The sequence below is a fragment of the Hermetia illucens genome, chromosome 2 (assembly GCF_905115235.1).
Source record: "Hermetia illucens chromosome 2, iHerIll2.2.curated.20191125, whole genome shotgun sequence".
In the NCBI taxonomy this organism is placed as follows: domain Eukaryota; kingdom Metazoa; phylum Arthropoda; class Insecta; order Diptera; family Stratiomyidae; genus Hermetia; species Hermetia illucens.
Genome location: NC_051850.1, coordinates 134,538,284 through 134,553,043, shown reverse-complemented (window position 1 = coordinate 134,553,043; position 14,760 = coordinate 134,538,284). Strand labels below are relative to the sequence as shown.

Here is a 14,760-nt window from a genome sequence, read left to right as displayed (position 1 = left end):
TGTACTGCTTAATAATACAATTAATGTACCTTCTAAGTGGCCATGGTTTCAAAATAGAATAGAATAAAATCGCCACCACAACTTATTTCTCTTCCATTGACAACTTGCAATAACAACGAAGTATAACTTCTAAGTTCAAAGTTGTTTGGTTAAAGTAAAGATATCAATAACTGGTTTTGTGGAGAATTTTAAGGTGCAGAAGTTTTATCGGAACTATACCATCCTCAGTGATACACGGTCAGTTGAAATTTTGGAATCAAATAGAGACTTTCTGTCGGACGAAAGCCGAATGCAACAATATGGATGAAACCATTCTAGACGTACTTTAAATGCCACATATGCGAAAACCAGCGGAGTCTTTTCAAATAACTAAAAAAAATCAACCGCAAGAAAGAAATGGCGGTCAAAGGGTAGTATAGGACCCAAGGCGCTATGTGGATTTGTACGCACGATAGAGCATAAAACCTGGCAAAAGACTACTGAACCAATATCAAGAGCTACTAAACTCCATTTCCATCCCCACGTGGTGATCGCAGGGAGTTCTTTCTTAATGAAAAACTGCAGACGGAAAAGAATGAAGGCGAGTCTCCAGGGCCTACAAACGGCACAAATTGTACAAACTAGTTCTTCAAGTTGAGAGTCGGGTAGGGCTAACAACCCTACACGGAGAGCCACGAAAGTAGCCTAACAATGGAAGGCTTTTACAATGACGAATCTGGTAACGAAAACGGAATAACGATTTGCACATTTTCTCATAGTACGTGTGCTCCCTATACAGAAAAGGAGCTGCCAAGCAGTTAGCCGATACCATGACGTTATAGTACAGTAAGAAATACCCTAGATAGGGACTGGTTTCCTGAAGAAGAAACACTATACCAGATATTATAGCAGCCATCCGGTAAACCATATGCTTGGAGTAGGTTTCTTATTCAGCAAAAAACTGAAACTTGCTGTCATCGGTGTTGGGAATATAAGCGAAAGGATACGCACTCTTCGTTTGAGAGGCAAATTTCGAAATACAAGCCTTATTAATGTTCACACTCCTACAGAAGAGGTTGCAGAGTCGGAGAATGATAGCTTCTACGAAGCAGTAGAGTGACTCTTGAAACATGTCCCAAGTATGATATCAAAATCATGCTTGGAGGTTCCAACAGTCAAATAGGGGCAGAGCCCGGATTCAGGCAACACGTCCGCCCCCATAGCTTACATAAAAACATACAACAACAATGATAGCGGACTGCGGATTATTCAATTAATAGTATTACATGAAATGGTTGTTGATGTAATTGGTTTGACCGAAAAGCGGTTCACAAACATACCCACCACTTTCAACCAAACTAACCATATGTTGATTGACTGCCGTCAGCTCTCAGTCTTGACAAACGCCAGAACACACAGGGGGGAGGGCAATCACAGCTTCGCTCGGATAGTGCTCTGGGCTCAAATTATAACATTACAACACCGCCAAGTATCCCTTCTGACAAACAAGGGGAGGAACTATTTAAGCCATCCACAACACAGCTCTCCGTAATACCTATAAGGGGAAAATTTATGCCACAATAACCGTAGCCAACAGAGCAGAGTAAAGCATCGATAAATGATCTGAAAGACGTGATCGCTGACACGATCGCATGCATACTTGGCATCAGTCGACACCAGACTAGTTTTTAGGGATATCGAGCTAATGGACCTTGGAGCGAAACCAAGATATCTGGAGGTCCTTACTAAGGCGGCCAAGACCGAATACCAGTTATTGCGCTAATGATGATGGCGATGATTGAGGAAAAGAATATTAAGGTATAATTTAGGGATTACCCATCCTGTATTTATTTCTCCTCTAGACTCCATTTTACAGTACAAGGCATTCACACAATCTCAGGATTCAATGACACTCCGCTTCATTTTCATTTATCATCACACTTAATGATGTTCAAATGATAAGCATGCCGCAGCGGGTCATTGCGAATATACATAAACGTTCAAGATGACCGGGGTTTGAATCCAGGGTAATGAGGTTGAGAGGCTGGAACTCAACCATCGTGACCACCGCACTCGTTTATCCAGCATGTAACCATGCATTTTATTGATGTTATTGAAGACATAGTTCAACAAATCAGAATCAATTCGCAGCACTGTAGGGACCCAAGCCTGAATCAGGTGTCAAGTTTTGGTACGAAAAATTTAGCAGTATACATTGCGGGTTAGCACATAGTATACATCATGTAGTTAGTCGGCTGGAGATTTTCGCTAAAAGCAGAATTGCTTAAAATTTTCACAGCTGGAATTAACTGTCGCTTATCGCCTTGCTAATTGTCTTGTTGAATTATTCGAGTCAAACTTCAGGTGCTCTTCATGACCTCTTAAACATCACACTGAATTCGGATGAACAATTTCCTAACGTGTTAAATTCGCGACTTTTTCTTCACCGGCAAAATGGCCTGAATTGTCCTTTAGTTCATTCATTTTATCGAAAAATCATTCAACTCCTTATATATTATTCACCATGGTGACCTCTGGTTTCTAACTTTTGGCCTCCACTTTACGAACCTCAACCGTTGACGCCTATGGGAGCCATAATTGGAATACCTTGTGAAAGTCTTTAGGTTTTATTTGGACCAAATATTATAGCATGTCCGCTTTTCTCTACCACAAAAATCGTACTATTCTTCTTGTCCAAACTATTCAATGGCTTGCTTAGACGTTCACCTTCTCGAAGGAGCTTTTCTCCACAGACTCTCTCCTTTTGCACTTAATCGCACCAAATTTTGATCTGGTTTGATCTTCGTACAAAAAATCTGAGAGTACAGACCCAAGCACTCAATCCAACTCTTATATCAGCTACTAAGGGGTAATTTGATTGAGGTGAGCAGTGTAGGAAATTTTTTCAAAATGATTTCAAATGACTTAAGGAAGTCACAAGATATAGAGCTACGATGAAGGAACTCCTCCATAAAACCAATAGGCAAAAGGTGCGGTGTAGGTAGGAGCTAGTGAGCGTCATTGACAAGAACTTAAGAAAATGATCGCTTAAAATTCACAACTCGCAGACCATCCTGGTCCAAACAAGGAGCTAATACGTAGGGACTCCGGCGGGCACCCTATCCTAGTCGACGGGTTTGTTCCATGAAAGGCTGAAATCGGAAGATACCCTCAGCTAAAGCCTGTATTTGCGCATAATCCAGATTTGCTTCTCAACGCGTTTAATGCGTAGTAGAATTTTTTTCTTCCACTTTAAAAAAAGGAGGATGGGACCCTGGTTTGCATAAGCCTACCACCCTTTCAGTATGTTGGATATAGCGAAGAAGATGCTTGCTCATTAAACCGAGACTTTCATGTTTCCTATTGACTCACGGCAGCCCGTCCTTGACCCAAATTTCTAAAACTACTGAATGTCAGTCGAAGAAGCCCAGCGTACACTGGGGATGATGTTACGGGAAATTGACACATGGACATTTGAGCACAAATTTCTAATTCTTGAGGAGCCAAAAGTAGGCACCTTGGCAAAGCAAGAGTTTCCTGAGTCCATCCAAGGTAATCTGTTTTGACCTGAGTTCCCCTCTGCGGTTTCGAAATATGAACCGGTGCCCTTAGTAAGCAGATCTGCCGCAAGCGCCTAGTGCAAGTTAAATCGCGACAACCCTTGCGACTGTATCCGTCCATGAGGAATAAAAGGAAACCGTCATTCATAAGTGAATCGAGAGTAAATTAGCCACGTCAGAGACGTGCAACCGTGGATCAGCTTGATGAGATTGATTATTACCTCACACAGCTATTGCTATAACACTTTCTTCTTCTGTAGAAGGTGGAGTATTTACTGAAAAGATTCTAGCGCTTCCAGCAAGTTTAGGAGAGGCGGCAGGAGAGCGGATTGCTCTTAAATAGATTAGACCTAGCCCAATATAATGTGTCCGAAAGTTCCCGGTTAGTGTCCTAGAAGCAACAGGCGGCGGGTGGAGACGTTGTCTCATGCAATGCATTTCGCCTCTCTATTGGATTGGACTAGAACTGTATATGGCAATATACGGGAATATCTTTACGATAGTTTTGACAGTAATACATTATTCAATGTCAACTAACCGTTAGTTAAAAATGAGAGTTTAGTCTAAATCCCTTTTAATTATTGTATTATATAATACTATAAATTGGAAATGGTAACTTGGCATGGAAGATTTGAGTCACAATGGACCCAGGTCCTAGCTTATTGAAAACATTCAGGATGTGTATAGTATTTACTATCTACAACGTCAGTATTCAGAATATTATTTATGAAAAGTTATCAATCGGAGGAAAGCCACAGAGGTGTAACAGTCTCTTACTATTGTTGTTTTTGATGACAAAAGTTATATTGGTAGCTTTTATGCTCGAAGTGTCAGAATCCTCCTCCACAAGCAGTTCTCTAAAAAGATTTTATACGATTCACTGTTGTGCATTATATTATCATGGTACGTCTTAGCTTGCAGAAGAATTTCTAGTCAAAATTATGTCTTAGTAATCCATCGATCACAGATGTAGCTAGAATCAATACCGTTGCTTTCATATTTGCTCCTAAAAGGGAAATATGGTAGTATAACGTGCCATGACAGAATTTTATCCTTGCAGTCGACTTTAACGGCAAGTAGGAAATATTGTAGGTAAATTTCTGATAATCACATATAAGACAGAGTATAATAATCTCTCTCCCACTATCAACTACACCCATATTTATCGCCTACCTCCCACTGAGATTGTTAAACGGTTCTCGACCAAACTGGTTGATTCTCGGTTCAACTTCCTTGCGTCAAGGATTTTGTTACTTAAACTATATTAGTACACACCGAGGATGGCAGCATAAAAGAAAGCGAGGAAAAGGGATGAAAGAAAATCAAAAGCATAAGTACTTTGCATTTGTGTTTGAATATAACCTAAGTCTATCGCTATCTTTTCTTTCCAAACAGAGGGCCAAACTCAATGCCTAATGAGGCTCTAAATTTTATTTCATTTCTTATAGTATAAGGTGTCACCGTGGAATTTTCTTACTTAGCTTTACTGCTTTATAGAGAGCGGACATTTATTTGTTTCAGTTTTGAGACATCTAAAGTCCTCAAATGTTTCCCTAGCCCACCCCGCCCCATATTAGCTAATATGGCAAATTCTTGTGTCCCGCCGCTATCTACTAAGGTAGGCACATAGTTTCGACTTCCAGCTCCTTGTTCATGATTTTTTTCTGAAAGAAGTTTAAAGTACTTTTTCCAAAATGCTATCCTAAATGTATAAGAGGGGAGCCGATTTCAAAGAACTGGTGCTGCTTCGCGGAAGCCACGATTCAATTTATAGCGTTTAACTTTTCAATCTATTCATCATTGATCAAAACAGTAAAGCATTGGAAATTTCATTCTCTCCAGGAAGAAGAACTACCAAAAATTATAAACTTTTGAAATTCAAATTCACTAGCGTTGACATTTCCCGCATTAAATCGAAATCTGGCCACTCGCCAGAGAACCTTGCAATCTGCTGCCGCCATTTCTTATAATGGTGGTCATCAGACACGATTATGAGTATTTTCATTTTCAGCAATATTTGCAACGATACGATATGCACAACTCCACGAATCACTCACAAAACGAAACTTTGCAATCCATTTGAGTTGTTTTGTTTGTAATTTTCAATATTTCTCGGGAATCTCTCACTCACTCAGAACATCGAGTACATTTTCGTGTACGAGAATTGTAATTATTTCAGTCCATGGAACTTAGAATGCGGGAGTAAATGTGAAAGTCCAGACGTACATGCCGGGCAACCGAGGAAAAGAGGGCACGTGAAAATGAAAAGTTTCATGAAAATTCTGATGCTGAAATTAACCTTTAGCTTAATGAGGTTCACAGTGTACAGTCTACGGAATCGGTTTATTATACAAGTGCGAGCCAAGTGCTGGCCGGTTAGGAGAACGATTTGAATCCACCCGGTCAGCGAATTGTTCGAAAAGCTAATTTAAGTCGTCGGATACATTTCCCTGTTTTTCATCGGCCGATATTAGATACCATTAGGAATTTTATTAGTTTAGTTGGAAAAGTATTTTAACGGCAACAAGAAAACATAATGGCAAGACAAAAAATCGTTTATTGTAAGGCTAACAACGGCGGCGTCATGTAAGAATGCGCTCCTACAGTTTTTATGATATCGTGAGGTGGCAGGTAATAAACGGCTATTGCGTAAACATCACTGCAGCACCAGGTGGCCGGGAAATTTTTCGTTTCAAAAGAAACGGCTTAGTAAGAAACTAATTATACACCATGGATATCGGCCACCTTTCCGGATTGAAAGTATACACTTTTCATTTATTGGTAGACCGAGCAAGTCAGATACTTTCGCTGGTAGAATTCATCCCCATAAGGATATTTTACTGGCTGCATACTATCAATTGATAAAATGCAATTATTTACACTAAAGGAAGCGCTACTCACAGCCGAATAAGAATAATCAGTGCTTCCAAAAATGAGACATCAATTTTCAGTAATACATACTATGTTTTTCATTCATTCTCACTGTAATATGGAGGATCCTCACGTACAGGGACATTCGGTAGTAGCATACTACAGTCCACCTTTTCTTTAAACCCCGATATGACAAAAATAAATTGCTTCTATATATTATGTTTCTCTCCTTGTCCATGATGACGCGTGAGTTATGAGACATGCAGTGAAGATCTGCATCTCGTGGCTAAAATGGCTACACACCGTAACATTCAGATAGATGTTATTTATATATCTGAGTAGCGTTGTTTCTGACGATAGTAGCACAAAAATTGATGCCGCTTGAAGCAGACTGACGCTTCATGATAGCCTTGTTTGTTGCGCTCAAAATCTAGAAACGCCATTGAGCGTCTCCATGGCAACCTTCTCCCTGCGTTGTCATATGAAAGCAATACATGGAATGCGACCGCCACTCACAGTCAAAACCTCCAAAATTTGTTCAAGGCTTGTGTCAGTGGTACTCTGGCTCAATAGAATTTTACACGAAGAATTTTCTCGGTGTACGGAGTTTAAATCTGTAGACTTTTTGCCTAGAAGACGAAGGACACAGTGCGTAGATCGCCTATTAGGAAAAGTCGGCAAATCAAATGTCATCTATTGAAGACCGAAGTGACCGATGTGTAGGTCGGAAGGGGTAAGAAGAAGAAAGTATAGAGAGGGCATACTTTTTCAAAACGGTACTCAGGAGTGATTTGTCCGATTTGCCCTATGCGGGAATGAACAGCCACGATATTTCCATGAAATCATGTCGCCGGATGTAGAGTAGCTCAAGAAGTCGTGTAAAGATACTCCCGAACAACTTAAATTTAAACAAACGAAAGAACACAAAATCTTAAAAGCGCTAAAAATGTCAAAATATAATGTCCCCACACGGCCTTCTTTTCCATATATATATGGGCTATCTCAGACCGTTCACTTTATTATGACATTGGTGAATACGCTGTACATATAGAACATATGCATGTGATTTATTTGAGGCCTATATTTTATATAGATGCGTCTTTGTGATTGTTATCAGATTTTTTTTAGCATAGGTTCTAAGAAAGAAACCTGTTGCATTTTATCGTACCTACGTTTTGGGTCGCAATTCCCTTATCTTCGAGCTGATATGGAAAGCTCTGAAAAGTACCAATTAAGCCCTTTTATTCTAAAAAAAATTACAGCCCTTTCAAATATATATGTGAAGAGGGGGCCCAAAATAAAATCATCCCACTGATTGCATATAAAGGGATTCAGGATAATTTGCGAGAAAATCAGATGAGACAAATAAACAGATTGAATCGATTCTAATAAAATTTTCTGTTACACAAAAGATCTTCTATTCACGATCACGTGGGAGGATGTTTCCTATAAGGATCTAGATGCGATAGTAGTGAAATACTTAAACGTACTACAATTCGCGGAATTCATCATCATCATGTTCATTATTTTTGTTGTCAATTCTAGATTACTTCCAGTGGGTGAAACAGTAAGCAAAAAATAACTTTGAAGGCATGAAAGGGTTTAAGTGTTTTTCTCTTCTAAAAAAATACCGAAACTATGACAAAATCGAATCCACAGTCTCACAAATCCCCCTTTCTGAGCGACTTTTCAACTAGAAGTACTACAACTGCCCAATATGATTGACCATATACCCAATTCTCCAGATATGTCATCCTGTAACTATTCTTACTTCCGAAACTCAAATCCGACTCTTTTGGTGTCCATTGACGGGAAAAAAGAAAATTCGCTGATGGAACTAAAGGCGATTCCAGAATATGCCTTAAACATGTCGGGAAACTGGAAACTGAACCGGTATGAAAGGTTTTGTGTATTTCTTTTATAAAGGCATTTGAGTGTGAATTTGTCTCATTAGTACGTAACACAGAATATACGCATATATTCTGTGAGAATATTCACTTTTGGGTGATATTGACATTCAAAATCTGAAATTTCCAAAGAAGTGACAAGTTTGCCCTATTACAACTTTCCTAGTAATAGTGCGATTTCTACCAAGTAGGATCAAGCTCTATATTATAGTCTACATTGCTGCACGATTTCGTGATGCTAGGATGGGGGTTCTGCAGCCAATTACTCGAAATTACGTAAATATACTATTATTAACTTTATTTGAAGGGATATCGATATGGAAGGTATTTGGGAGCCTAGCCACCATATAGCGGCGCCTCTTGATTTTTTTCAGATTTTTCAGTTGGGCAGTTTCTGAGAATGGCGCCGTTGGAATTTTGACCCGCCGCACTTCCCGCCTTTATAACAAATGTTAAAATTAAGACCAGTTTCGGAAAGTACCGACCGAGACCTTCCATTTGATATTCCACGTGAGTATCTTTGGTGAAAAAAAAATGTACACCCCCTTTTGCATGTATGGGGACCCCGCTGCTACCGTCTCCGAGAAAAATGCATATGACGGACAGACAGGCAAACAGACAGTTTTACACAAAACCTTAAAAATGTCTGGATGACTAGATGGTTTGCTGCAAAAATGTACCAATCCTGGAACCTACTTATTTTCGCAAAGAGTAAATGATAAATTAATTTACGTTGTTTTTATTGGCTTAGTATTGATGACATTGAAACCGAATGTGTATTGATGAATTTTTTTAGATTTAGAAAAGTCTTCGAAACTACGGCTGTTGGTTTTCCGCTAGTATTTTGTATTTTATTCGCATGTGCCGATATTGTGGGAACCACTTGTTCCCTTCATCATGTATTAGCAAAGCTTGCAAGATTCTAGTAGTAGATAGTAGAGAGATGAAGTCTGATAGAAACGATACAGAATAAAAAAGTTCAAAGCAAGAGGACTACATACAGAAGAAGCAAATCGAGTTTCTAGTCGGCACGGAATGTCATTGCAAATACGGGAGTTAGGTACGAAGAAGCTAATTGACGCATATGTCCACCACGCCTAGATAGCTTTCTTGTGTATCCTTCTCAATCCTATGCATCACATACACGACACCAACATCAGAGTAAATATGTATTAAATTTTCACAAGCAGATGATTGCAGCACATCCGAAATGTGCAATGTGTCTCATCCACCGTACAAATTGAAGTAATGCGGCGGGAGGCGAATCCTCTGTATGTAGTCTCCTTGATTCAAAGTTATTAAATAGCTCCAAATTCATTAAGGTAAACCAGGTACAATGCGCACAAAGAAAAAATCTTTGAAGAAAAATTTAAATATAAGGGTTGACTGAATAGATCTTGTGATACACAGAGCAAAGAAAAAATGAACGGGTTATGAAAACATCAAAGAAACTCAGCAAAATTAGTTAGAATGGTACGATGACCATGAAAACTACATATAGGAGATTGGTTTCCCAGAGCGTAGCAACCCACAAAAAAAAGAAGGAAAATCGAGTGTGACGAGTTTAAACAGAAATATAGTGCTATGTGGAATAACCACACTAAAGAGAAGCCTGACAATCTGAAGCACCACTAGGAGCCAGCAGCCATAGCGCGAATATATGGTAGACTATATCTCCCATAGGAGTTTATGGTAACCATGTATATATACATATATATCTGATCTACCGGGGTAATTCCGACCTGAGTTGCTAACGCAATGCTGCATGCGGCCAGGCGACTGTCATGGGGCATTGCAATATTGAGGCACTGTTGCAAGACTAACTGCTTCTTCACTATTTGTTGGAAAAGAAATTGGGACCACCCGACAAACGAAATACCTTGGCGTCGCATGGTTTGGACGAACTACCTCAATGAATCTATCATGTGCGCCTAATACCATGTCACGGATCACGGAAGGAATCCTCCATGGCGCGTTCACAACCCGATTCCCGGAGCTAAGTCATATTACGGAACAGGACGTCATCAACCAGCACGGGTAATAGTGAATAACTACGGGAAGTCGACCCAATTTATAATAAGGCTCGAACAGGCATTTGCAGAATATGCTGAGATTCTCACAGACGCTAGGGCAAAGATCCTAAAACTAAAGTTTACGTCGGCGTTTGGCTATTGAGATTACTGCAACAGAGGTCCACAATTTAGTCTACGTTGCAGCAGTCACGGTTATTCTTCTTCACAATCAACATCTTGAGGCGAATAACAGAGTTATGTGTGATTTAAAAACATTGCACTACAACCAAGTTCATTCCCTTTGGGGGTTTTCCTTTGAAAAATAATGCTCTAATCAGGCAACTGTCATGGTTTTAAACTTGAGAACCAGAGAATGGGACCACATGGCGAATGTAACTTTAGTCCAACAGAAGGTCGACTGGTGGAAAAAGAAATCCATTCATGGAGGTTACATAAAAAAATTGTTATTGTGAGGCATTGACATCGAAGCCACCAACAAATGGTTGACTTACGATGTGCTATTCTATGAGACCAAAGCGTTCCAAACTTTACTTCAGGATGCTTCGCACTCAACAAGAAATTACAAACGGAGCATCTTTCATGACTCCTCAATCATCAACTTCAGTTCTAGGTTATGCTACTTCTAAGAGGAGACTATCCAGGACATAACATCTACGTGCAGGATGTTGAACAGCGATCCGTAATGGAATCCCCCCTCTCTCATTCGCTACTATGTCTGAGTCTTCCAACTCGGCGTGCGGTCGAGCATTTAGTTTTTTTTCATCAAGTTAAAGGCCTGCTATAGTAGTTATGCAAGAAAGGCTAAAATGCTCAATGAATCACCCCACACTCCCATGATGGGACATGCAAGTGCGTGTTGAAGGGGCATTTCTTAAGTGCTGGTTAGTTTGGTGTTGCTCTCTATCTCTGTCTTTCTCTCTCTCTCTCTCTCTCTTCATAACATATGGCAAATTAGGTACGAGAAGGAATTGAACCTCTTGTCTAGTGCTTATGACGGTCACCCTTGTCAAGGTTGCAAAGCTTCAGTAGGCAAGCCATGTAAAGCGAATGGATATCAGGTTCCCATATCTCTCTGGAAAGCAAGCAAGTAAACCGCCAGCTGGAAAAGTCAAGAACATATAAGAGAATTCAGTTAACAATAAAAGTCACATGAAATGAATCCAGGAGAACATTTTGGGAAGCTAAGAACCATCTTCGAATTTTAGTGCGACGGAGAAGACGAAAAAGAAGAAAATCTTTAATAGTTAAGCCTTTCATGTATTGTGTTCTACCATAGAAAATTTCTTAATTGTAAACTAAACTCTTGATACTACCAACCAAGCATTCACAGCAGTATATAGCGCAATTTAATCTTAACTTAATTCAACAACACGGACCAATTGAGTGACGGTTTCGTCCAGACCAGAGGCAGCTCATCAGACATTGCTTCACCTCTGGCCTGAAGCAGCATGACCGAAATTGACGGTTCGGTTCGGAAATCAATACGGATTCAGGACGCCCTCAATCCTTAAAAAACACGTAATATTTCTATAGAGCAAATTTAGATCAGTAATGGTTACTCAATATAAGTATGAAGCAGTAAAACAAAAGATTTGAAAACTTAGCACAAATTGACTGTTTGTATCTAGTTTTCTTATTAAATAGTCCATAATTCTGCAAAACCCCGATAGTGGAAGAATGTCAACCAGTGACGAGAACTTGCACCCTTCACTAATTCACATAATACTAGTTTTCTTTTAATCAATCGAAGTATATTTTTTAATTTAATTCGTAAAGGAATAGCAATTTTTTGCGTACAGCGAAAAACATTTTATATTAAAAAATAGCCGTCAACTTGCTCCATAGCCTAATAATAACGTGGAAAAAAGGCAATTTGTTTTAATAATTGCAAAGGCGACCAATAATTGAAATTGGGAATCTAATTCAGATACCCTTTTAGCCTTCTATACGGTTTGAAATTTGGAAAACTTTTTATCGGGGCTACCTATTTTATTATTCCTGGATTATGCAAAGGGCCCCATAAAGCCAATCCGCTTTTAGATTATTCTTTTCACTCGTCTTCAACGTCATGTTGAACAACTCGAATCCGGTAAAGTGAAAACTTTAAAAGGGAAATAACAGAACTCTCTGACTTAAAACGTCTTAGAAGTATAGGAACCATTTCAGATGGAGACTTTTATCAAGCAATTAAAACGACTCTTCCTTCAGAATAATAAAATTCGGTGCTAAAATGCTGCTATGCATTTGAATACGCCCATCCACCTGCATAACAACAAGCATTCTACTGTTTCGGATCAATCAAAACGACATCATCGTAACCTTCCTCACTTTATTGCGGCAAGAAGGGCGCTTAAAACACGTCTTAAATTTCTTGATTTACGTCTTACCATCACCATAATCCCTGAAAAACACGCATTAGTATCCACCCCAAGGGAAGTTTCCTGCGATACCGGCGTATTTAAACAGGCGGCCGACATTTTGACATGGCAAATATTTTGCCAGTGTTTATTGACCTTGAAAATGTTTCCTATCAATGGCGCCATCTCACCACAATATCTGTTGAATTACATCTTCTAAAAGTGCAAGAGAAACACCCGCGTAGCAAAAGGTTTACTTGCTTGAAAGCAGTAGCGCCAAGGCACTAGGTCGTATAATTCACGAGCCATAAACTGCAAATAACATTACCCAAAAGGTTCCCCATAAAAAGTTCTGAAAGGAAGTGTGACTTCTTCTATATCCTCCACGTCCTCTTCGCGAATCTAAACTTTTTGCCGGTCTAATCAACATGAAGTTATCCGGATTTCGAATTAAGGACTTCCGATACAACGCATACAATGCCATCACGTTTCAATTTTACGCGGTCATAAAATCTAGCCTACGACGTCTCACGCCCCTTCCCTTTGGCACGGCAAAAAGGCTGAGATATCAGGACAAATCCTACATATTTTTTACCAACAAGCAGAATTGTTATCCTCATCGAGTAGGTCCTTGCTAGTAGTTTCAGTATTGCCAAATTGGTTGACAGAACGTTAGAATATAATATCCTTCTGTTAGCAATGTACACATGAGCTAAATATCCTTTTTCTTATCATTACGGAACAAAATAGTTGGTTGCGTAAATGGATTTACGTTAAGCAATTAAATAAATTCATCAAATCATCTTTTGATAAGTTCCAAACGCTGTCAATCTTTTATAATCCCGTAAGGAATCCTAACAATGTGGAAAGATATTACATGTATATTTTATCAATGAGTTGTTCCTAAAAACACTTCGGCTTCTGGATCAATAATATGTGCCCCCAAATTGGTCCTTTCTTGGTGATCTCTTGGAGAAATCCTCATCCTCGGAGCAGACATAACAACATGCCAACACTTTCTGTCGTACAATTCTGAATTGGATCCTATGTTAAAGAAAGCAAGAACAAAGCACTCAATCATCCCTTAGGATATGTCTTCCGAAAATAGGCCATGGAACATGTAATCATTATAATCAGCACATTATGGCGTCATTACAAAATTAATGATATTGCTACTTACCTTTTTATTGCTTTTAAAAACGGTGCATTTAAACGAGTCGCCATCTCGTGCAATATAACTAAATATTTTGAGATCGCTGCTATCATGGGATACGTAAAATATTCTATAGATGGGGTGGTCCATTATTTCTACTTCGTCTGCATCATTCGTCCAATCTTTTTTCTGTAACGGCATAAATAATGCGTGGAAAGTGAGAGGAAAACAGATGGGTACATTTGTAAAGTATCAGGCGGTAGACAGTGAAATATGATTTTGCAAATTGGAAGAGCAATTTCTGACTATATTAAAAAGGGACACTCACTTTTCTTCGTTTTTTCCGTAAGCACACACGCACTCCGTCGACCGATATGTGTATCGTTACTTTCCTTTTCCTCGCCTTTGTGAGCTTGCATTCTTGCTGAAAAATTTAAAAGATATGAACTATTAATCACATGAGATATCTGGAGTGGATTTTAGAATATTTTGTATTTATTTCGTGTATCCTAAAAAGTCTAGGGCTAAAATTATTATCAAGGAACGGACTCAGGAGAAGAGAAGTCGGAAACTGGAAGTCAGGCGCTTTAGGTATGTAAGAATATTTTCAAGCGTGACTATTTCATTTGTACGTAGCTTGCAACCTACATATATTTAGTAAGTTATACTATTCACTTTAACGTGATTTAAGTATCACTCACCGTAAAATAATGTCATTCACTGAACACGATTCACAATCCCGACATCCACACCAAATTTCATATTAATAGGCGTTAAGCGTTTTATAGCAAAATACGTGTGACAAACAGATTAACAGAGAGTAAAAATTTATACATATGAAGTAAGTTCAAAAAATAACGGAAATTTTTAAATTTCGCGGGTTTGGAGAGTCTGATTGTC

The 14,760-nt window shown here is 39.1% G+C and overlaps 1 protein-coding gene across 2 annotated transcripts in view; it reads right to left on the bottom strand.

The window, feature by feature from the left end:
• The window catches only part of LOC119647418 (capon-like protein), a 389,473-nt gene that overhangs the window by 113,074 nt on the left and 261,639 nt on the right, over window positions 1-14,760 (bottom strand). For both annotated transcript variants that reach the window (XM_038048308.1, XM_038048306.1), the window contains exons 4-5: window positions 14,189-14,284; window positions 13,888-14,049 (exon numbers count right to left, since the gene is read on the bottom strand). In XM_038048308.1, coding sequence (XP_037904236.1) covers window positions 13,888-14,049; window positions 14,189-14,284 — 258 coding nt within the window. The remainder of the gene's footprint in view (window positions 1-13,887; window positions 14,050-14,188; window positions 14,285-14,760) is intronic.